This window comes from Pristis pectinata, chromosome 22 (genome assembly GCF_009764475.1).
Source record: "Pristis pectinata isolate sPriPec2 chromosome 22, sPriPec2.1.pri, whole genome shotgun sequence".
NCBI lineage: Eukaryota > Metazoa > Chordata > Chondrichthyes > Rhinopristiformes > Pristidae > Pristis > Pristis pectinata.
The window spans coordinates 35,066,782-35,092,101 of record NC_067426.1 but is presented as its reverse complement, the minus strand read 5'-3'; the positions used below and the strand labels follow the sequence as shown (position 1 = coordinate 35,092,101).

Genomic DNA, 25,320 nt, shown 5'->3' with positions numbered 1-25,320 from the left:
ACAGCACAGTACAAGCCCTTTGGCCCACGATGTTGTGCCGAACTATATGAACACCTACTCCATGATCAATTTAACCCTTCCCTCCTGCACAGCCCTTAACCCTCCATTTTTCTTACTTCCATGTGCCTATCTAAGAGCCTTTTAAATGTCCCTATTGTATCGGCCTCTACAACCACCCCAGGCAGTGCGTTCCAGGCACCCACCACTCTCTGTGTATAGAACCTACCTTTGACATCTCCCCTGAACATTCCTCCTATGACCTTAAACAGATGTCCTCTGGTATTGGCTATTGTCACCCTGGGGAAAAGGTGCTGGCTGTCCTCATAATCTTATACACCTCCATCAAGTCGCCTCTCATCCTGTGTCGCTCCAAAGAGAAAAGCCCTAGCTCGCTCAACCATTCCTCATAAGGCATGTTCTCTAATCCAGGCAACATCCTGGTAAATCTCCTCTGCATCCTCTCTAAAGCTTCCACATCCTTCTTATCATGAGGCGACCAGAACTGATCACAATATTCTAAGTGTGGTCTAACCAGAGTTTTATAGAGTTGCAACATTACCTCGTGACTCTAAAACTCAGTCCCCCGACTAATGAAGGTCAACACATCACACGCCTTCTTAACCACCCTATCAACTTGCCTGGCAACTTTAAGGGATCTGTGGACTTGGATGTGATAAGAGGTGACAGGTGGAAGAAGCAAAGCACGGAAGAGGTTAGAATCTGATAGGAGAGGACAAGTGGACCATGGAATAAAGGGACGGAGGCGAGGAACCAGAGGAAGGTGTGGGTGATGGTCAGGTTGTGAGGGCAGAGGAGGGGATAAGAGAAGGGGTAACGGGGCCAGAAGAATAAGGGAAAACGGGGAGGGGGGATGGGGGTGACAGAGGGGAGTGGTTACCGGAAGTTAGAGACACCAATGTTGATGCCGTCAGATTGGAGACTCCCAAGATAGAATATGAGGTCTTGTTCCTCTAATCTGTGTCTGGCCTCAATTTGGCAGTAGAAGAGGCTGTGGACAGTCATGTCAGTGTGGGAATGGGAAGTAGGAAGAGTAGGGAATAGTATCCTTACAAGAAACAGGGTGGGAAGAGGTGTGATCAAGGTAACTGTGGGAGGCAGTGGGTTTGTAAAAGAAGTTGGTAGATAATCTGTCTCCGGAGATGGAGACAGAGAGATCCAGAAAGGGCAGAGAGGTGTTGGAGATGGACCAAGTGAATCTGAGGGCAGGGTGGAAGTTGGAGGCAAAGTTGATGAAATTGTTGAGCTGTGCATGAGTGCAGGAAGCAGCCCCGATGCAGTCATCAGTGTAGCGGAGAAAGAGTTGGGGAACATTACTGGAGTAGGCTTGGGACATGGATTGGTGCAATGATACAGTCTTGCATGTTCCCAGTCACCACTGTGATTATGTTCTTGGTGGACTTGTTGGTTAAGATCATGTGTTGCATATCACCATGAAACAGGCATAGAATGTAAAGAATTTCTGCAGGGGGCTAAACTTGAGAAGGATTCTCCATGATCCCTCCTGTTGATAGCTTTTTTTGAAGTAGCAAAGAAGTTCACCTCTATGTACAGTGGTTAGTACCACTCTCTGCATTTTCTTGGATCTGTCACATGATGAAGCCTTTCTGACATCTGCAAGACACAAGTCCGAAGTGCGATAAATTGTGCTTCACTTATCTGAATGAATGCAGTGCCAACAGTCCTCAAGAAGATAAGATTTCTTTATTAGTCACATGTACATCGAAACACACAGCGAAATGCATCTTTGCGTAGAATGTTCTGAGGACAGCCTGCAAGTGTCGCCACGCTTCTGACGCCAACATAGCATGCCTTCAACTTCCTAACCTGTACGTCTTTGGAATGTGGGAAGAAACCGGAGCACCTGGAGGAAACCCACGCAGTCACGGAGAATGTACAAACTCTTTACAGACAGCGGCCAGAATTGAACCTGGGTTGCTGGCGCTGTTACGCTAACTGCTACACTACTGTGCCTGCCCTTGATGCCATGCAGAACAATGCAGCCTGCTTGATCACTACCTGATCTGCTATCAAAACACGTGTTCCCTCCACCACTAGTATACACTGACTACAGTGTGTATTGGTCTGGGATACTCCAATGGCATAACCCAAACCAACCACCTGTATCACCAAGAAAAACATGGGTTTCAGGCATACAGAAACACCTCCTTCCTGCATGTTCTCTTCCAAGTTGTACAACATCCTGTTTTGGAAATTTATTGCTGTTCTCTCATCACCATTCCCCTTCAGCGCTGGCAGTAACTTCACTAAAAACATTGCAGCAGGTCAAGAAGGTGACTCACCACCATCTCCTCAAGGGGAATTAGCGATGGGCAATAAATGTTGCTTTCGCCAGCAGTGCCCAAATCCTGAAAAATGAATAAATAAACCAATGTGCCTCATGATGGATGAAACTTGCATGCAATTAAAGGAGGAGCCCTTTAACTACTGGGAGGATTCTTGTGCTGACAGTCCCAGTGACACTCAGCAGCATGACTCTTCTGTAATTACCACAGATAGACAGGGCCCTGGAGATAGTCGTGATTACAGTGTCTCTGCCAGGCTGGCATAGTGCTGAGATTATAGTGAATAACGGCATCAAGGACGTTTGCGTCAAGGACACGTGTCAAGGACAGAGTCTCAGTTGGGGAGTTTCTTCCAGCAGGCATTGACTGTATCTCTGGGAACAGAGGCTGTGGCAGCGACTGAAGATAATGGTTTCAGTCTACTCAATATTCAGTGGAAAGAATTCTGCTGGTCGTTGTAGATATCAGAAAGCTCTGACAATTTAGAGATGGTTTCAGGACTGAGGGAGATAACGATGAGGTAGAGCTGGGTACCACCTACATACTGCTGAGGGGCAGGAAGAGAATGAAGGGTAGCAGGTAACCCAGCACACATCCTTGGAGGTTCCAGAACTGGCAGTGCAGATGCAGGGAAAGAAAACATTGGATCTGATATGAAAACAGAATGCTAGAGATAGTCAGCAGGTCAGGCAGCATCTGTAGAAAGAGAAACAGGTAACATTGAGGTCGCTGGCCATCTTTTCAGCATCTGCTATGTCATTGGCTGCAGGCAAACAGAGGGTTAGATGCCCTTGTTACATTAGGTTTTTATTGGGACTTTTGATAAAAACCCTTGCATTGTTTTAGCAGAATCAGAAACCTTTTGGATCAGGCAGTGAGTATGGGAAGCAGGAGACTAATTTGGGAGGCTACAAAGTGTTCAAAGACTGGGGAGAAAAGGCTAGTAGTTTGCAGCATGGAGGAGTCAAGGATTCTTCTTTGCAAGAAAATGGTCAGAATCTCAATTGCCAAGTTCAAAAATACCCTCACTATCTTATAAATCCTTACATTTAACCAAGCTTTTGATAATCTAAACCAATGCCTCCTTACATAGCTCAGTGACTAATTTGTTTGAGTATGGAGTCTGGCCAACTTTAATCAGAGTTTGCCAGCCAATGGTAACAGCAAGGAAGTTAGGCCAACTGCATTCACACACGTTTAGACCAATCATGATGTAGCATGAGCTGGTTGATTTTGTAGCTACCATTACAGTTCAAGTTTCAGCCACTCAGTGCTAGAGTGCTAAAATGGAAGCTCAGATTACTGTTACATTAGTCAGATTGCTGCAATACAAGCTAAAATTGAAGGGATCATTATTGCTTCCAGGACTCACTGCCAATGAGACATAGCAGGAAACAGGTCCTTCAGCCTGCTGAGTCCACACTGACCAACTCACACCCGTTTACACAAACCCCATTTTATCCTCCCCACATTCCATTTCTCACTCACACAGTAGGGGCAATTTACAGTGGCCAATTAATTGACCAACCCACACATCATTGGACTGTGGGAAGAAACCAGAGCTCCTGGAGGAATCCCACGCAGTCACAGGGAGACTTCATGCAGACACCACTGGAGGTTAAGTTTAAACCCATGTCAGGCACCAGATCTACTAGTTGCCACCCATACGAGGTGGGTGTTGAGGGAGTGGAATCCTTTTCAGTTCTGGTGGACGGTGGAGTTGGTGCAGGAATCAGAACTGGGTGTTCACCTGTTCACAGTCTATCACAATGATGGATCAATTTGAGGGGAGCAAATGTATTCAAGTTTTCTGATGATACAAAGCTAGGTGGAAGATGCAGAGAGGCTTCAGGGAGATTTTAACAATTTTAAGCAAATGGGCAAGGACATAACAGATGGAAAAAATGTGAAAAATGTAGAATTGTCCAGTTTGGTGTAGTAAAGGGTGAAGTACTTTTTAAATGGTAAAAGATTGAACAGTATTGATGTTTCGGAACATTGTTTGTTCATGTGCACACTTGAGAGCAAGGAGGGTAGTCCCAGGCTATGGAATGAAACTGATTAATTAGTAAGATGGGCAGAACAATGGCAGATGGAATTTAATTCTTGGTTATTTTTGGAGATCTAAAAAGGGTAGGATATACATACATGAATGTTGAGTGCCTAGGAAGTACTGACGAACAAAGAGTTAGTTCAGGATAGTGGCACTAAGATTAAAAAATCAGCTGTGACCTTACTGAATGACAGAGCAGGAGACAGCAGCTCTGACACTAGACAGCTTAAATTTTTGAGCCTTAGTCACCACAGTAGGTCTTGGACCCAGACCTTTCAGACTTAGACCCACAGGTTGTAGTTTTCACTCTTTGCATAATGACATCCCATAAACCATAATGAGTGACAAACCAGGAAATGTTGCAAATCCACTCCAGCCTGAAAGGAGCCAGATACGTTGGAAGTCTATACCCCAGTTTCCATGACAACCACTCTCAGTTTTGTCCTAGCCCTTTTTCTGAGGCTACAGTTATACCTAAAACAGAGGATAGATGACATTCTTATTGAACCTCAAACATCCCATAAGCTGTTTTTTATGGAGGTTTGGGTGAGGAGAGTTGTTGCGTGAATACCCTTTACAGGCTGTGGCCTCTTCCTGAGAGCCCATTGCCTCTTCCTCCCTTTTCCAGCAGCCCATCCAGTTCCATGTGCACTCTGCCTATTGTTCCAGTCATTAGAAGGTTAATGGACAGCAAATGGTTTATCAGTTCAAATCAGTTAAAAAAAGACTTTAAGCACTTGCTACACCAACCCTGATGGACATCTGTGATGTGAACAACAGAAAGCATTAAAAGGCATTAGCTGGAGCACTGATCTCCGGAATGACTGCTGACACCAGATCAACAATGGACACTGATTGACAACATGATCCAGCAGATTTGTAAAGAGTAAGATATGCCTGATGAATTCAATTGAATTTTTTGAAGTTATGACTGAGGTAGTGGATGGGGGGTTGTCTACAGATGTGATTTATTTGATCTCATTGAAACTATTTGAAAGGAAAGTATTGACCTGTTTTGGAAATTGCCTGAGCAGGAGGGGATACAGTGAATAAGGTTAAAGGGCAAGTAATCAAATTGGATGGATTTGACTTGTTATGCTCCATAAAGATCTATGTTCCCTCTGCAGTTATTCACTGCATTTACTGGATGAAGCAGTCTGAAGCTATAGCACCAATGAAGGAGAGGCTGTAAGAATTATAAGGAAACATTGGATTGTAGAGACATTAATGGTTTAAGTGCAAATGTGTGACAAATGGATTTTGATGGATATAAGGATACAAGAGTATCCTTCCTAAATGGTGAAAAGCCAGAAGCATTGCAGGCTTAAAGAGACTTAGAACCACAGGTTGAAACTAATTCATTAAAATGTCATGTGCAGAAAGTCAATAACTTTCTCTAAGATATTGGAGGGTTGCCAGCAAATTCACTAACAAGTGCTTTATTAAACAAAGTGTAGCGGCTAGCTACACACTACGAAATGAAGACACAGAGTCGCTGGTTTGAAAATCAGAGGTCGAATGCAGACCCGGGGCGCGGTGTGCCTTTAAAAGCTGAAAACTTCCCGCACTACAGTTCCCGCGCTGACGTCACGCGCAGGTCACCTGACCTTCCCGCGTGCAGGCTTTCCCAGCCCAACACTAGGGAAGAAGAAGGGCCCCGCCCCATCTTGGATCAGGGCCTCCGATGACGTCGCAATGTCGGGAGCCGGTTGGAATGCCGGTGCGGTGAGTCGCTACATAACCCACCCGCCCCCCCCCCCCCCCCCAAACCGGCAATATCGTCGCGAAAACCAGAATTAAATAAACTATGACTTGGATGGCCTGCCCCTGCGCCACGCTCGCTATACCACCATGGGTTGGTCCAAGTCTTAATGAGCCGGCTTCAGCCAGTCAACCGTAAACACCTCCTCGCGCCCCCCAGTGTCCAGCACGAATGTAGATCCATTGTTCCTGACGACCCAGAATGGCCCTTTGTACGGCCGTTGCAGCGGTGATCGGTGCGCACCCCTCCTGACAAAGACAAACTTACAGTCCTGGAGGGAAGTCAGCATGCGGGCCGGGACCTGTCCGTGTCGCGAGGTGGGAGTCAGGGCCAGGCTTCCAAGCTGCTCGCGCAGCCAGTCGAGCGCCGTGGCAGGTCCGTCCTCTGGCCCCCGAGGGGCTGGGAGGAACTTGCCCGGGACGACTAAGGGCGTTCCGTAGACCATCTCCGTGGATAAGGCATGCAGTTCCTCTTTTGGTGCGGTGCGTATCCCCAGCAGGACCCAGGGGAGTTCGTGTACCCATTTGGGCCCCTTAAGGCGGGCCATGAGCGCTGACCAGGTGTCGATGGAACCTCTCCACCAGTCCATTGGATTACGAGTGATAGGCGGTGGTGAGGTGGATCCGGGAACCCCACAAGTCGGCGACAGCAGACCACAGGCCGGAGGTGAATTGAGCTCCCCTGTCTGAAGTGATATGTGCCAGGACACCGAAACAGGCCAACCAAGCTGACAAAAGGGCCCGTGCGCAGGACTGGGTGGAGGTATCTGCGAGGGGAATGGCTTCAGGCTAGCAGGTAAAACGGTCGACAATCTTGAGGAGGTACCGTGCTCCTCGGGAGACTGGAAGGGGGCCGACCAGGTCGACATGGATATGGTCGAACCTCCGGTGGGTAGGCTGAAAATCCTGCCAGGGGGCCTTGACGTGCTGCTGTACTTTCGAGGTCTGGCAGTGAGTGCAGGACCGGGCCCATCTGGAAACCTGTTTACGCAGGCCATGCCAGACGAACTTGTCGGACACCATCCGGACTACTGTGTGTGCAAGGCCGTGGATGGCATCAAACACCCATCTGCACCAGGCAGCTGGGACAATGGGGCGGGGTCTACCTGTAGAGATATCGCAGAGCAGGGTGCGCTCACCGGGGCCTACCAGAAGGTCTTGCAGTTGCAGGCCCGAGACTGCGGTGCGATAGCTGGGCATCTCCATGTCCGTTCGCTGTGCCTCCGCTAAGGCGCCAAAATCCACCCCCTGGGACAAAACCTGGATGCTGGGCCATAACAGCGCATCCGCGACCACGTTCTCTTTCCCCGACAGATGGCGGACGTCAGTGGTGAACTCTGAGACATACGACAAGTGCCGCTGTTGCCGTTTGGACCGGGGATCTGAGACCTTGTGGAAGGCGAAGGTCAACGGCTTGTGGTCGGTGAAAGCAGTAAACGGCCTGCCCTCCAAGAAGTAATGGAAGTGTCTGATGGCCAGGTACAACGCCAACAGCTCGCGGTCGAAGGCACTATATTTGAGCTCTGGTGGTCGAAGGTGCCTGCTGAAGAACACCAGCGGTTGCCAATGCCCTTCGATAAGTTGTTCCAGCACGCCTCCGACCGCTGTGCTGGAGGCGTCGACCGTGAGGGCAGTCGGGACGTCCGTGTGCGGATGCACCAACATGACCGCGTCTGTCAAGGCCTGTTTGGTTTCAATGAACGTGGTGTGAGCCTCTTCCGACCAAACAATGTCCTTGCTTCCGCCTGACAGGAGAGCAAACAACGGGCGTATGATGCGGGCAGCGGATGGTATGAACCGGTGATAAAAGTTTACCATACCGAGGAATTCCTGCAGGCCCTTGATGGAGGTGGGTCTGGCGAAATGGCGGATGGCGTCGCCCTTCGCAGGCAGGGGCGTGGCACCGTGTTTGTCGATCCGATGACCCAGGAAATCGATTGTCTCCAGCCCGAATTGGCATTTGGCTGGGTTGACGGTCAGGCCGAAATCCCTCAGGCGAGAAAAGAGTTGACGGAGGTGCGTGAAATGTTCCTAGTGGCTGTTGCTGGCGATCAAGATGTCATCGAGGTATATGAAGGCGAAGTCAAGGTCGCGCCCAACCGCGTCCATGAGTCATTGGAAGGACTAAACAGCGTTCTTGAGACCAAAGGGCATCCAGACGAATTCAAAGAGGTTGAAAGGTGTGATCAGCGCCGTCTTCGGAATGTCATCTGGATGCACCGGCATCTGGTGATACCCGCGGACGAGGTCAACCTTGGAAAAAGTGGACCGCCCATGTAGGTTGGCAGCAAAGTCCTGAATGTGCGGCATGGGGTACCGGTCCAGGGTAGTAATGTCGTTGAGGCGTCAGTAATTGCCGCAGGGCCGCCAGCCTCCGGCTGCCTTGGGGACCATGTGTAGCGGAGAGGCCCATGGGCTGTCCGACCTGCGGATGATCCCCACCTCCTCCATTTCTTTTAATTCCTCCTTCGCGAGGTGGAGCTTGTATGGGGGTAACCGCCGGGCGCAGGCGTGGAGGGGAGGGCCCTGGGTGGGGATGTGATGCTGGACGCCGTGCTTGGGTGAGATGGTGGAGGACTGGGGCGTTAGTACGGACGGGAACTCTGCCAGGACCCTGGCAAACTCGTTGGTCGACGTGGTGACGGAGTCAAGGTGTGGGGCCGGCAGTTTGGCCTCACCCAACGAGAACGTTTGGAAGGTCCTGGCATGTACCAAACGCATACTCCGCAGGTCAACCAGCAGACTGTTGGCACAAAGGAAGTCTGCCCCAAGGAGTGGTTGCGCGACAGCGGCCAGGATGAACTTCCAAGTAAAGTTGCAGGTGCCGAACTGGAGGTGTACCAACCGGGTGCCAAAGGTCCGAATGGCGCTGCCGTTGGCGGCTCTGAGGGCAGGTCCTGGTGTGCAGTTGCGAGTCTCGCAGCCGTTGGGAGGCACGACGCTGACTTCGACTCCAGTGTCCACTAGGAACCGGCGTCCAGAACGCCTGTCCCACACATGCAAGAGGCTATCCGGGTGGCCAGCTGCCGTAGCCATCAGCGGCGGCTGGCTCTGGCGTTTCCCGGAAACCTGCATGGTGGCCGGCCTGCTGGGCTGCTGGGTAAGTGGCGTGGCAACGCGCTTTACGGACGCCCCGCTCTCCTTCCTCACCCGCCAAAGGACATCCGCCCGGGCGGCCACCTTCCGGGGTTCGCTGAAATCAGCATCCGCCAGGAGCAGGTGGATGTCGTTAGGTAACTGCTCCAGGAAGATCTGCTCAAACAGTAGGCAGGGTTTATGCCCGTCTGCCAGGGCTAACATCTCATTCATGAGCGCGGAGGGGGGTCTGTCGCCCAACCCATTGCAGTGAAGTAGGTGGGAGGCTCGTTCGCATCGGGAAAGGCCAAAAGTCTCGAGAAGGAGGGTCTTGAACTTATCGTACTTCTCCTCCTCTGGGGGTGCCTGGATGAAATCCTCGACCTGGGTGGCGGTGTCTTGGTCGAGGGCGCTCACCACGTAATAGTACTTGGTGTCGTCCCTGGTGATCTGGCGGACCTGGAACTGGGCCTCGGCCTGGTCGAACCAGACACGGGGCCGGAGGGTCGAGAAGGTGGGCAGTTGAGGGGCTACTGCCTGTACCTCTTGCTGTGCAGACATCGTGGGTCCAAAAACGTTTGGGCCCGTCGGGGTCACCAATGTAGTGGCTAGCTACAAACTACGAAATGAAGACACAGAGTCGCTGGTTTCAAAATCAGAGGTCGAATGCAGACCCGGGGCGCGGTGCGCCTTTAATAGCTGAAAACTTCCCGCGCTACAGTTCCCGTGCTGACGTCACGTGCGGGTCACCTGACCTTCCCGCGCGCGGGCTTTCCCAGCCCAACGCTGGGGAAGAAGGAGGGCCCCGCGCCATCTTGGATCGGGGCCTCCAACGACGTCGCAATGTCGGGAGCCGGTTCGAATGCCGGTGCGGTGAGTCGCTACAAAAGGAACATACAAAGAGAAGCAGAGTCCTTCTTGCCAGGGTAAAGCAATTCTGTCTACTCCCAGAATCACAACGTAAGGATATAAACATGAGAACAGAGTCACACAGTACAATTTGTAAAGGGGTGTGTACCCAGTATCACATATTTCATCTCTGTCACACCCCTTCTTGAAGAATGAATAACATAAAAGGAGAAAAACATCAAAATGTCTAATCTCTGAGCACTTTGATGCAAACTCTTTCAGATGCTTGGGTCAATGGATTATCCTTCCAAATCTAGCTCTGCACCTGTTCCTCTGATCTTCAACATCGTCCTCCCTCATGACCTCATGATTAAGTGTATTGTCAACTGCTGCCTTTTGTCATGTCTGATGTGGGCTTTATCGTCACTGTACCTCAGACTCTCAGTGGCAGGTTTTTGGTATCTCTGTGGTCATATTGTGTCTGTCTTGCCAACTCCAGGAGCCTGTTGTGATGTACCTTAATCAATTATTCATTCACAGGACTACACTTCTTCCATGTATACAATTGGCATCTTCCGATGAAATTTATATTATAGTTCTCTTGATTCATTAGGGTCACCACTGTCAGAGAGCTCTGACTTTCGTTAAATCTTATTGTACATCGATAGCACATGACCTGTTGTTCATTGATGGCTTTCTTTGAGAGGATTTGCTTCGGGATGTTGCTCCTGAATCAAGTTGAAGTGTCAGTAGTTAGCTTTGCACCAACATCTTGGCACAGATATATCTAGTGGGTGTTACTTCCACAGAATTGATTCTGCTTGGTAATTGATTTACTGAGGTACAGTGAAAAATTTTGTTTTGCATGCCATCCATACAGATCATTTCAAAACATCAGTACATTGAGGTCGTACAAGGGAAAAACAATAACAGAATGCAGAATATAGTGTTACAGTTACAGAGAAAGTACAGTGCTGGTAGACAATAAGGTGCAAGGCCATGACGAAGTAGATTGTGAGGTCAAGAGTCCATCTTATCGTACAAGAGGTCCATTCAATAGTCTTACAACATCAGGATAGAAGCAGTCCTTGAGCCTGGTGCTGTGTGCTTTCAGGCTTTTGTATCTCCTGCCTAATGGGAGAAGAGAGAATGTCCAAGGTGGGAGGGGTCTTTGATTACGTTGGCTGCTTTTCCAAGGCAGCAAGAAGTGTAGACAGAGTCCATGGAGGGGAGGTTGGTTTTCATGGTGTGTTGAGCTGTGTCCACAATTCTCTGCAGTTTCTTGTGGTCACGGGCAGAGCAGTTGTCATACCAAGCCGTGATGCTTGGTACCAGATACATTGTGTTATCTTTGTCCCTGCACAAATTATCTTATTCACTCCATTAACTTTGGATGTCTTTTTCATTGTATACTGTTTGAGGAAATGATTTGCCAATCCATATCATGCACGTTTGTTCCCATGAGCAGAGCATTTCTTTTTCAGTTGCTCATACTGCTGTCCACAATACCAGCAATATCTAAGCCACTTTGGGTGCTTTACCAGCTTTCCCTTTTTCCCACCCATACTTCCTTCTTTTTCCACCCAGCATTTCGAACCTGAAGTGGCTCTGCACTTGCCTCGAGTTAACCGTCTCACATAGTCACCTTTCCTTAAAGCTGCGTCCCCATATTCCACAAATAATCCCATCTCTGGTGAATGAACCCTGCAAATCTGAGAAATTGTCATTATCCACTAATAGTCCTAGGTCTGTTAAGGCTCCTGGTCGCAAGATAAAAAGAAATAACTGTCAACTATTTCTTTTCTAGGCAGGTTGCATCCTTCAGGGTTTCAAATGACCATTTTATGCTATGGTACAATTAACATTGAGCAGTTCTGCACATCTGGCCTTTCAGCCCACCATGTCTGTGCCGACCACGATGCCAATTTAAACTAACCCCGTCTGCCTGCACGTGATCTCTGTCCTTCTATTCCCTGCCTGTTCCTGTGCCGATCTAAATGCCTCCTGAATGTTTCTATCGTATCTGCTTCCACCACCTTCACTGTCAGCGCATTCCAGGCACCCGTCACACTCTGTGTAAGAAAAACCTGCGTGTAAATCTCTTTTGCACTTTCCCCCTCTCACCTTAAAACTATGCCCTCTGGTATTTGACATTTTCACCCTAGGAAAAAGACTCTTTGACTATCTACCCTATCTGTGCCTCTCATAACCTTATATCGTGCTCCGAGGCTCCAGAGAAAACAATCCAAGTTTGTCCAACTATTGTCTCATATCTGGCATTCTCCAATCCAGCTAACATCCATGTAAACCCCTCCTGCACCCTCTCCAAAGCCTCCACCTCCTTTCTGTAATGCAGTGACCAGAACTGCACACAGTGCTCCAAATATGGCCTAACCAAAGTTTTATACACCTAGAACATTGACTCATCAACGTTTATATTCGATGCCCTGACCAATGAAGGCAAATATGCAATATGTTTTCTTTCCAACCTTATCTACTTGTGTTGCCACTTTCAGGGAGCTATAGACTTGCACCCCTCGATCCCTCTGTACATCAATGCTCCTCAGGGCCCTGCCATTCACTGTATACTTTCCTCTTACATTGACCCCCGCTAACGTGCAATATATCTCACCTGTCTGGATTAAATTCCATCCGCCATTTCTCCACCCAAATTTCCAACTGATTGATAACCTGCTGAATCATTTGACAACCTTCCTCACTGTCCATAACTCCACCAATTTACATGTCACGAGCTCCCACATTACCAATCAATTCATTTATATATACACCACTGGTCACACACCTCCAATCAGATAAACACCCCTCCACCACTACCCTCTTACTGTATGTTGGTGAGGTAGCATGACAACTTTGCTGTTGTCTTTTCCTGTCTTGTTTACGTCTTGGTGTGAGGTGCTGCCAGTTCTGGACTGCAGGTCGCTCATACTGTGGGTGTTGTCTGGTCTCATTGCCCTGGGAGAATCCATTGTTCTTAACCAATTCTTGATGTCATGTGGAGTGAATCAAATCGATTGGAGACTGATTGTTGTGGTGTTGGGGATCTCAGGAGGAAGCTAAGACAGATCATCTATTCAGCTCTTCTGACTGAACATGGTTGTAAATAGTTCAACCTTTTTTCAGCACTCATGCTGGGTCCTGCCATCAATGAGAATGGGGATTTTCTCGGACCATCCTCCTCCCATCAGCTGTTTAATTGTCCACCATCTTTCACAACTAGATGTGGTAGGACAGCAGTACTTTTATATGATCCATTGCTCATGAGATCTCTTAAATCTGTCTATAACAAGCTATTTTTGTTGCTTAGCACACATGTAGTACTGTATTGCAGCTTCAGTCTCACGAGAGAAACAAAGGACTGCAGATGCTGGAATCTCGATGAAAAACACTATGATGCTGGAGGAACTCAGCAGGCCAGGCAGCATCCGTGGAGAAAAGCAGGCGGTCAACGCTTCGGGTCAGGACCCTTCTTCAGGACTAAAAATAGGAAAAGGGGAAGCCCAATATATAGGAGGGGAAAGCAGAGCAGTGACAGGTGGACAAAAGAGGGGAGGCGGGGTGGGCACAAGGTGGTGATAGGTAGATGCAGGTAAGAGATAGTGATAGGCAGGTGCGGGGGAGGAGGGGAGAGCAGATCCACTGGGGGATGGGTCAAAGGTAAAAAGAGGGGTAGAAAAAAGAGAGATAGGCTAGGAAAGGGAAGAAAAGAAGAGGCACAGTTGGGGGTGGGTGTGGGGGAGGAGCAGAGTGGGGATTACTTAAAGTGGGAGAATTCAGTGTTCATGCCGTTAGGCTGCAAGGTTCCAAGATGGAAAATGAGGTGCTGTTCCTCCAGTTTGCGCTTGGAATTCTCCTGGCATTGGAGGAGGCCGAGGACTGACATATCAGTGATAGTGTGGGAGGGGGAGTTGAAGTGACTGGCAACGGGGAGACGCAGATCGCAGTTATAGCCGGAGCACAGGTGTTCTGAGCAGTCCTGAAGAAGGGTCCTGACCCAAAACGTTGACCACCTGCTTTTCTTCACGGATGCTGCCTGGCCTGCTGAGTTCCTGCAGCGTCATCGTGTTTCTCATTCAGTCTCATGAGGCTGATTGTTTCCTTGTTCCTTTTCCTGCTTATCTCCCATTAACCTGTCACTCTGAACGTGAGATATGGAGCTTGCCTCATATGTGATGCTGACTTTACCAAAGCTGTGTGTGCTCAACACAGCTTTTCAGGAATGATGCCACTTGCTATGCTTCACATATGTGCTGGCAGCTGGCCTACATAGCACTTTCTTCCTCCGCTAACCCTCTTCCACCAGGGTCTCGGAAATCCTTGCTCCATTTTTGCTCCATTATCAGCCCATATTGTAACATGTTCTTAGCTTGATCCTACTCCCCTGTACCGATCATTCTATATGAGCTATCTCAATGGTTTGAGTTTTTCATTATTGTTCGGGTGCGACAGATATTTTTGATGTAAAGAGTCAATTCAAGTTTTCATCCATTCATGCACAGCTGAGTTAGTGAAGAAGTTTAGTTCTGATGCTTCTCAATAGCTCATTCTCAGCATCCCATGAGTTATCTGTACCCCAGCTCCATCTACCAAAGTAATTCCATGTTTCTTACAGGGCAGAAGGAGTCATTTAGCCCATTATGCCTATTGGCAGTCAGTTTTGGAATTTACAATTGATTCCCAGCCTCAACAGCTTTCCAAGGGAGAAAGCACCAAATTTCCACTTCTCCTTGTGAAAAAAGTGCTTCCTGACACCATCCTTGAGCAGGTCTTCCTGTAATTTTAAAGTTATTGTCCCTTGGTCTTAGTTTCCATTACCAAAGGAAACTGTTTCTCACTACATCATCAAGTTACCTCATCACCTTCAAGTCGCCAGTTAGATTACTCCTTAACCTTTTATGTTCATGGGAGTGTAACATATTCTATGTAATCTGTCCTTATAATTTTAAATTTTTAGTTCTGGTGTCATTCTGGTGAATATCCTTAGCTGCTGTATAATTCCAAAAGTGCAATGCCCAGACTCAATTCAGTATCTTTGATGGAGACTCACCAGAGGACTCTGTGGTTGTGATATGCCGTCCATCCCTTTGTAGTCCAACCCTCTTGAGACACATTCTACTGTACTGTAAAATACGCTGCTCAGAATGTCACCTAATTACATTATGTGGGAATTGATCTGATGATGTTGATGACTTGATAGAAATGAGATGGAGCATGTTCTTCAAAAGACTCAGAACCTTCCAAAACACATATTAAGTAATTTTTTTTGTTATTTTCACAGAGGAAAAGACTGAGGTATTCTGACCTTGATGTTGAGGTAAGAATTTTCATAAGTTAACCACCACTTGCAAAATGATCATGTTCCCACTCACTTAATAAGAACATTCTGTGTTATTCTGAGACTGCATAAATAGTGAACTCATTTAATATTAAATATGATCATAGAGTCACAGCTCTTAACAATCAAGGACTTTCAATGAGGTTATAAATCATAAGGAAATAACACAAGCCATTTATGAACATCTGTCAAGTCTCCAAAAATAAATGATGGCTTCTAACTCACAAGGTATCTGTGATTTTGTATTATGCAGTGCACACTGTACAGAACACAGCTGCATTTCCCTGTGAAGTCCATCACAGTGAGCACAGTGGTAATACCACTGTAGTGGTGACTGAAGAATGTTGATTTCCTATCAGCCCTATCATGCTTTTACTGCCTGTTTCCATTATGTTGTGTACTCAGCAGAATTTTCAGTAGATACTTGACTTCATTAAGAATACTTTGTTAGACTCCAGAGAAATCATCCTCTGATCAACCAATCTCAGCAAGTCTGTGTTAACTTTGGCACCAGATATTTGAGACCTACAATGCAAAGTCTCTCTGAAGCCAATGTAAAATAAGCTGTATATCATGAGATTTGGGCCCTTTTCAATGTCAAGCCATGCTTAGGTGTTTTGAACAAATAAAATTTGAAATAAGCAGTTTCCTCTTAAATTGGTCGATTGTGCAATTTTCTTCCGTACGTTTCTCACAGTCTCTCCATGTCAGTCATGGAGGTTAGTAGAGCGTATCTTTCTCTGACTCTATTAATCTCATGTAGCTCTCCACCTCAGTCACTTCTTGTTCACTATATTAATCACTTTACCAACATTACCAACAAAGGGACTTTGTCGGCCAAGTTATGGCAGGAGATGAAATTTCAGGTTATAAAAGATAAGGAGACACAAGAGACTGCAGATGCTGGAACCTGGAGCAACAAACAAACCGTTGGAAGAACTCAGCGGGTTGGGAAGCATCTGGGGAGGCTAATGGACAGTCGACATGTTAGGCCAAGACTCTGCATCTGGACTGAAGTTGTTGAGGGGAGTCAGCCAGTATAAAGAGGTGAGAGGGAGGGGAGGGGCAAGAGCTGGCAAGCGATAGGTGGATCCAGGTGAGGAGGAGTGATTGGCAGATGGAGTCAGGTGGGGGGAGGGAAGGGTGGCAGTAGAGGCAGGGAGGTGATGGCTGGAGGCAACAAAGGGCTGCAGGTGATGGAATCTGATACAAAAGGAAGGTGGAGCATGGACCCAAATAAGTGAAGTAGGGTAGGCAGATGGAAACGGTGAGGAGGAGATCCCGTGGGAGGAGTGTGCCAGTGATTGGAAGATGGAGGAGGTGGGGGAAGGGAAAGAAACTGGGTGAAAGGGGACTGGGGGTCAGGTGTGTGTCAGAGGATCGGTGGGGATCAGAAGGAGGGAGAAAGGGACAGAAGAGGAGCAGGTCACCTGAAACTGGAGAATTCAATGTTCATGCCGTTGGGCTGTAGACTACCCAGGTGGAATATGAGGTGCTGCTCCTCTAGTTTATGTTGGGCCTCACCCTGGCAGTGGACAGAAAGGTCCGTGTGGGAATAGGAAGGGGAATTAAAATGGCTAGCAACAGGGAGCTCCAGATGCCAATTGCAAACGGAGGGTAGCTGCTCAGCAAAGCGGTCACCTCGTCTGTGCTTCATCTCACTGATCTCGAGGCCACATTGAGAGCACCGAATGCAGTAGAAGAGGTTGGAGGAGATGCTTGTGAATCTCTGCCTCACCTGGAAGGGCTGTTTAGGTCGCTGGATGATGGTGAGGGAGGGAGTGTAGGGACAGGTGTTACACCTCCTACAGTTACAGGGGAAAGTGTCTGGGGATGGGGCGGGATGAGGGAACTAGAGAGTCACAGAGAGAGCCGTCCCTGTGGAAAGCAGAAATGGGTGGGGGTGGGGAAGATGTGGCTGGTGGTGGGAACATGTAGTTGCTGGAAATGTGGAAGGATGATGTGCTGAATGCATAAGCTGGTGGGGTGAAAGGGTAAGGACCAAAGGAATTCTATCCCTTTCCTGCCTTGGGGGGGGGAAGGCAGGGTGAGAGCAGAAGTGCAGGAAATAGAAGAGATGCAGTGAGGGCTCCATCAACCACTGTGATAAAAGAGGAGGCATAGTTTTGGAGAAACAAAACATTGGAATGGGGTTATATTGGAATGAAAGGAGAATTTAATGATTTGGGACAAATCTGGGAGGCACAAGGATTCTGGATGGAATGACTTCTCTGTCAAACCTTCAAAACAGAGAAATTATGATTAAAATTCTTCACAGCAATGATAATCTTTCCCATGATGTGCCCACATTTTGAAAAGAATTTAATATCTGTAAATAATGCACTGAACAAGCAGTGACTGAGTTATAGAGCTATGTAAGATTAACAGAGCCGGAGAAAGATCTGCTCCACTGACCTCTGTGACAGAGAGACTGAGAATAGTGTAGAAGAAAATAGTACAATCGAACAATTTAAGAGGCAACTGTGCGTTTCAAATTGTGTTTGTTCAAGATTAGATTAGTTTATTGTCATGTACAACAGGGTACAATGAAATTACTTGTCGCATGAAGTTCACAGAGTGAACAGTGTACATGGTAATAATAAATACAGATACAACAATAAGCACAATGACAAGCACAAACCAGCAGAGTGGTGCAAAGGTTGTTGTGCAATCTGAAGTCATGCAGAAAGAAATGCTAAAGTGACAATAACAGAATAACTGAGAGAGGTAGAGTTTAGAGTCCAAGAATGTGGCAGCACCACCGGGAAGGGGGAGTGAAAGAGGTGATTGGTTCAGAGGTCTGACAGCAGTGGTGAAGAAGCTATTCTTAAACCTGGACTTAAGCATGACTAATCCACTTAAAAGGGGCCTAAATGTCATAACCTAGGAAAGGTGAGTTGTCCAATGATATTCGAGAAATAATTTGCAAATTCTCAGCAATTGGCAGAGTTAACTTAATGCAACATACTCATTGTTTTTTCATTGAAATACATCCTGCTGTGTCATCTTAAATCCTGGATTATCTTCCTTGATAAACTCTCTGTTTAATTGATTCTGTTTAAATGATTCTTGCACTTACAGAACGAAAAGTACAATGCTGAGCTGTCAATTGTACCGAAGTTCTCTCCATTAGCATTGAAAGTTCTAATGACAGGATCTAGTTCCTTATTTCTCTCAAAAGCCACAAATAAAAGTTCTCCTTCCCAAGTTTTCAATAGTTATTACACAATTATTTAATCATCAGTTGATTATTCCCATCAAATAAACAGGTTTTAGCTCGATTTCAACCTGTGAATTTGAAGGGAACAATAAATTGATGATTGCAGGCAGTCATGATCTCTGGGTGTTTCCAGTTGAAAACTTAATTGGACAGGAAATTTATCATCTGTCAGTATACTAAGTGGATAATAAACATTATACTTAATTTCTGAAATTTGGTTCCATTGAATTCAGTGGATTTGAATTTCAGAAGTGTCATACAGTGTGCAATCATTACCACATTATGTATATAGCAATACGAACAAAGAAATTTCGAGGGGTTCATTTCCTCTATACCTGTGAATGCAAGACTCAGTACTGCTAACTGTGTGTGAATAATCAGTCTTTGCTGTAAATCTAACAAGAGCATAGGAACTATAAACAACTGAACAGTGCAAAGAGAAGATACAATTCCCAATATATCCTAGCCATTCCCCCCTCAAACTATTATCGAAAGTAAGTTAGCCAATCATTTATCTAATTTATGGAACATATCTCTGTATAATAAGACTCCTACAGTCACCTTTATAACAGTGGTTGTATCGTAGAGAATTGAATTATTTGCAGAGCACTTGGGACATTTCAGAAGAGATAATAAAGGTAGTTGTAGGTTATTGTGATAGTTACAATTGAAAACAATATAAATACAAGTTCTTTCTAAATTTTCATCTGAAAGTGATTTTAAAAAAACATAAAAGTAGCTCTGCTCCATCTCCAATCAGTTCTAAGAGCAACAGGAAGATTTGTAATCCAATGTCTTCATCAGAATATGTCTATAAAATGGGTAGAATAATGGGTAAATGTGATTTATTGTTGGTGAGCTTTGTTCATTTAATTAAGCAGGATGAAGTCCATGATGATACAGCAGAGTAAAGATTGCTGTTTGAAATTACAATGCTTTTCAATTTCCCCTGCACAATTTTCTGAATTGCATGGAAAATGATTTCATGCTGGTACACTGGGCTGGAGGCGCTTTTCTGATTATATTATTGAGCTTGAAAGCAACAACCGACTGAAACCCAAACTTCGCCAAGAAATTGGATTTCACCTATTTTGGTGCACCAAGCAATCTACACATAGCACTCTTGCCCAAGCATATCTCTCACAATATATCATGTAACTGGCCAGAAGCATGTTGGAAATACTGTTGTGATGGCTTACACACAAAAGCATGTGCAAAAATGGGACCATACACTGTCCGGTGGGACCTGGCTCAGTAGAAAGCAACTTACTTTTGCACACCTAAAGAAGGACATCAGTTCTTAAAGGCACGCCCCTCTTGGCAACATGCACTATTGGCAGCTGTGGAGGAGAGAGAAGCTTTAGGAGAGAGGAAGAGAGACCCTAGATCTAGTGAAGAGGATTGAAGTTCTCATCAATGAGAACTTCCACTCATGGGATGTTGATGTTGTTGAAAATGCAGGTATTTATTATCCACCCCTAATTACTTCTGAAGTGAAGAGGCAGTTAGGAGGCAGGAGAGGGCGGTGGACCATGGAATAAAGGAAAGGAGGTAGGGAAAAATGGGCAGGTCATGAGGGCGGGGGAAGGGAAAATTGCAGTCCTCGATGTAGTGGAGAAAGAGTTGGAGGCTTGGAACATGGACTGTTCCACATAGCCGACGAAAAGGCAGGCATAGCCTGGGCCCATGCGAGTGCCCATGGCTACACCTTTGTTTGGAGAAAGTGGGAGGAGCCAAAAGAGAAGTTGTTGAGGGTGAGTTTTTTTCCCTCCTCCCTCCTCCCTCCTCCCCCCTTTGTCTTCCCTCATTCCTGTGGTCCCCTCACCCCTTCTCTTTCACCTTCCCCTGCCCTCATGACCTGCCCATCTATTCCCCACCTTCCCTTTATTCCTTGGTCCACTGTCCTCTCCTACCAGATTCCTTCTTCAGTCCTTTGCCTCTTCTACCGATCACCTCTCAGCTTCTTACATCTCCCCCTCCCCCACCCACCTACCTCCCCCCTCTCACCCTAACTCATCTTTCACCTGCCAGCCTGTGCTCCTCCCCCTCCCCCAACCTTCTTATTCTGGCTTCTGCCCTCTTCCTTTCCAGTCCTGATGAAGGGTCTCGACATGAAACGTCGACTGTTTATTTCCCTCCATGGATGCTGCCTGACCTGCTGAGACCCACCAGCACTTTTTGTGTGTTGATCTCAGCAGTTAAATGCTGGAACAAAGCACTCCCTTTTAGTTTACAGACACTCTGAACTTTGGAAGAAGCCACTAGTCGGATCTGAAGGTCCTCTGTCAGCTGTCCTAACGTCAGCAGAGTGTCCCTAGGAATAGAAATAAATATTAGATGTGTGATGTACTCCCAGTTGTGAGTAATCAATGAAAGTCGAGGGTTGCCCTGAAAGCTCCATTCCATGTTGGTGAGGAACAAACTGTATGGTGCACAACCAGTGACATCATTGGGTGCGCAAGTAATGCCAGCAAAATGTCAGACTTGCAAATGTGAGTTGTGAAAAGAATTGCCCGGCCAATTTCCTGATGGGTGTGATTTCAGCCAGAAACTAACACTAGCACAATCTCACCAGTGTTAAGCAGCTCTTATCCATCACAAGGGTATAAAAAGCAAGTGCCAATTGATCCAATTCCAAGTTGTGAAGTGTTCTGCTGAACTCGGTCTCTGTTCATATTTTTGTTTTGTGAATTGAACAAAAATGAGAGGGGTAGTGGCTCAGTAACACCGCAGTTTAATCTACAAGGTTTCTGGGTAACAGGTTGTGTATGGACTAAAGAGTGGAAGAAGAAAGAAAATGTTTGGTTCAGGTCATCAAGACCACCCTTTATACAATTTATCCCATTGAACTGAAGGCAAGTTCTGCAAGATCTTTTCTGGATACCTAATCCAATTTTGATCTATTTTGACTTGGCTGATTATTCACCACAAGTGAACCTCCATGCTCCCAGAAACATTGGAACTACCAGTTTCTTTGGATAACTTGGCTGTTTCCACATCTACTTATTTATTTTTAAATATTGTCCGTTATCATTCTTATTATCTCTTTTTTAATGTTGCATGTGCAGTTGTAAGCAGCAGTTTGACTGCTTGTGCTGGGAATCTGTTACATATGTCCATTGTATATTGTGGGGTACAGAAAGGATATTTACATTTGTATACACCTTGTGCCTTTTTTTTCCTTTCCTTCAACTCAATGCTCATACTGTAACCATGTAGTGTATATTATTGAAACCTCTTATTTAATGTAGCTGGTTCATTATCCCATTACCTGCATACCAGGAGAGCTTCAGTTTATCAACTCTTGTACGTTCCGTTATCTCTCACGGATGGGCTATCAGGGCAAAGTGGCAGGAAGTAATAATCTTTTTAAATATGTAAGAAATCAATGAGGTACTAAAGCTCTCTGGGTTGACCAAGCAAAAGATGTGTGACATCTTTTATTAACATTAATAACTATATTATCAGTTATATCTCTGTGATACATCCTTATCTCTGGTTGAGAGGGCAGTGCTGAACAATGGTACCTCATATCACAACTAAATTATTACCTTACTCTGGTGACACAGGGTCAACTTATTATTCATTAAAAATGCAAACATTTTATTAGTCTGCTGCCATTCAGTTTGCTATTAGCACAGCATGAATGAATTTAACTTTTCTATATAATCCAGGCATTCAGACGGGGGGGGGGGGGGAAGGGAAGGTATGAAAGGAGACCCAAACACAGGAAGTATTTATAAATTGTACTGTCAAGATACGCTTTCTGAGCACAAAAATTACACAATGTTTGGATTGTTTATTACTTTTCCATTACTTACAGTGAAAAAATAAGCTTTAAGGCAACGTGATTATGTATCCAAACTAACAAGACATCTCCAATATCACATGCAACAGAAATCCTATATGCAGTTTGCCACTCCAAATACATACCTACTTTTGAGCACATCAAAGGTTCCATTTTCGTAGCTATATAAATTAGTGCATAAGTACCTTATATGATAATATATAGCATTTACGTAAATATTTATTTGCTCACAGTCTGTAATACATTGCACTGTATTACATCCGATTACACAGGACCTAAAGAAAGAGGCCATTCAAAAGAACCTGTCCATGCTTCTTCCTCTTCTACATCAATCACTATGATCCTCTATTCACTTCTCCCTCATTTGTCTCTCTAGCCTACAGCAATGCTGTTTGTGTTAACCACTGTGGTGGCAAATTCCGTGCTCTCACCTGTCTATGGGTAAAGGCAGCTCTTCTTTGTTCCCAATTAGATGTCTTAGTGACTATTTATATTATTGACCTCCATTTATGCTCTTCCCCACACATGGAAGCATTCTCTCAATTCATTGTGTCAAAACCTTTCATCATTTTAAAAACCTTTGTTAAGTCATTCCTCAGCTGCCTTTTGTCAAGAGAAAAAAAACCCAGCCTATTCATTCTTTCCTGATATACTCTCACATTTTCTTTGCCACTAGTAATCGGTTTATTATTATTACATGTACCGATATACAGTGAAAAGCTTTTGTTTGCATGTCATCCAGACAGATCATATTGTTAGCATCCTTGTAAATCTTCTCTGCAGCTTCTCCAGTGTTTCTGTACTTTTCATAACCTGGCAGTCAGAATTGTAGACAGTATTCCCAGTGTGGTAATCAATGTTTAATACAGGATTGGCACAACTTCCCTACATGTTAATTCTGTTTCTCCCAGAAATAAACCCTAGTGCTTGGCTTGCTTGCTTTCTGGCCTTGCTAACTTGTGGTGCAACTTTCAGCCGAGAAGTATTCAGTAAGTATGGCCACAACAGTGGGGAAAGAAGTTGAGTTAATGTTTCAGGTCAGGACCCCTGCACTGGAACCGGGAAAAATGAGAAAACAAGCATTGCAAAGAGGTGGAGGGTGGCGAGAACAGAGGAAATGTGTAGTGAGAGGGAGCAAACTAATGTCAGAGTAACAACTTCAAAAACCAGCAGTTAATGACACAAAAGAAAAAAGATATAGGTTGAAACAGGAAGGTGTATCCACGTCTGTGGAGAGAGGGAAAAAGAAGGATTACTGTCTATAAGTGAAACCACAGCTGACAAGTTGGAGTCTTTTAAAAGAGAGTTAGTAAGAGTTCAGGGCCAGCATGTTCTGGTAAGAGGGGGAAGGCAAAGATGGCAAGATTAGGGAACCTTTTATGACAAAAGATATTGAAGATTTGATCAGGTTAAAAAAAGGAAACTTATGGCAGGAACAGGCAACATGGCACTGAGGGAGTCTCTAGATAATGTAGGGTGTTTAGAAGAGAACTTAGGAGGTCAAAAACAGGCCATGAAATATTCTTTGCAAGAAAGATTAAAGAGAATCCCAAGACATTCTATAAGATTATCAAGAGCAAAGAGAAAGAGTGTGTCCTCTTAGGGATTAAAGTGGTAATCTATATGTGCAGCCAGGGATGTGGGTAAGGTCCTAAATTAATTCTTCTCATCTGTATTCACCAAGGACATGGAAGATAGAGAGTTCAGGGAGGGATGCGTGAATATTCCAGAGCAGGTCAGTATTGAGAAAGAGATATTAGAGTAAGAAAGAGATAGGGGTGGCACGGTAACGTAGCGGTTAGCGCCACGCTATTACAGCGCCAGCGATCGGGGTTCAATTCCCGTCACTGTCTGTAAGGAGTTTGTACGTTCTCCCGTGTCTGCGTGGGTTTCCTCCGGGTGCTCTGGTTTCCTCCCACATTGCAAAGACGTACGGGTAGGTTAATTTGGGTTTAAAATGGGCGGCGCGGACTCGTTGGGCCGGAAGGACCTGTTACCACGCTGTAACTAAAATTTTTTTTTAAATTTAAATATTAGATGTCATACGGGTTGATAAGTCCCCTGGGTCTGGTGAGGTCTATTCCAGGATGGTATAGAAGCAGGGAAGGAGATAGCTGGGGCCCTGAAGGAGATTGTTTCATCTTCGCTAGCCACAGGTGAGATGCCAGAAATGTTTATTATTATTATTTAAAAAGGGCATCAGGGATAAACCAGGTAACTGCCAACCAGTAAACCTTACCTCAGAGGAAGAGAGATTATTGGAGAAAATCCATAGGATTAGGATTTATGTGTATTTTGAAAGGCAGGGACTGATTAGTGATGGTCAGTATGGATTTGTGAAGAGGAAACCCTCCTCACTAATTTGATTGAGTTTTTTGGGAGGTAACTAAGAAAATTGATGGTGGCAGGCAGGTGGTATTGTCTATATGGACTTTAGTAAAGCATTTGACAAGGCCCCACATGGTTATCCTTTGAGAAAGTTAATGCACACGGGATCCAAAACAAGCTGGCTAATTTGATCCAAAATTGCCTTGATGATCGGAGGCAGAGGGTAGTGGTGGATTTTTTGTGATTGGAAGTCTATGAACAATGGTGTACCACAGGGATCAGTTTTGGGACCATTGTTGTTTGTGATATATGTTAACGATATATGATGTGAATGTAGAAGGTATGATTAGAAAGTTTGCAGATGATACTAGAGTTGGTGGTGTTGTGGACAGTGAGCAAGGTTGTCTCAGACTACGGCAGGATATCAATCAGATGGAATGTTGGGGCAGAGTGTTGGCAGATGGAATTTAATCCTGACCATTGCATTTTGGGAAGTCAAAGCAGGGTAGGACATGTACAGCAAATGGCAAGGTGCTAAGGAATGTTGGT

At 45.7% G+C, this 25,320-nt stretch overlaps 1 protein-coding gene across 4 annotated transcripts in view; it reads left to right on the top strand.

Moving 5' to 3' along the window:
* Window positions 1-25,320, top strand: part of adgrb2 (adhesion G protein-coupled receptor B2) — an 898,475-nt gene that overhangs the window by 855,509 nt on the left and 17,646 nt on the right. For all 4 annotated transcript variants that reach the window (XM_052036166.1, XM_052036168.1, XM_052036167.1 and 1 more), the window contains one exon: window positions 15,359-15,394. In XM_052036166.1, coding sequence (XP_051892126.1) covers window positions 15,359-15,394 — 36 coding nt within the window. The remainder of the gene's footprint in view (window positions 1-15,358; window positions 15,395-25,320) is intronic.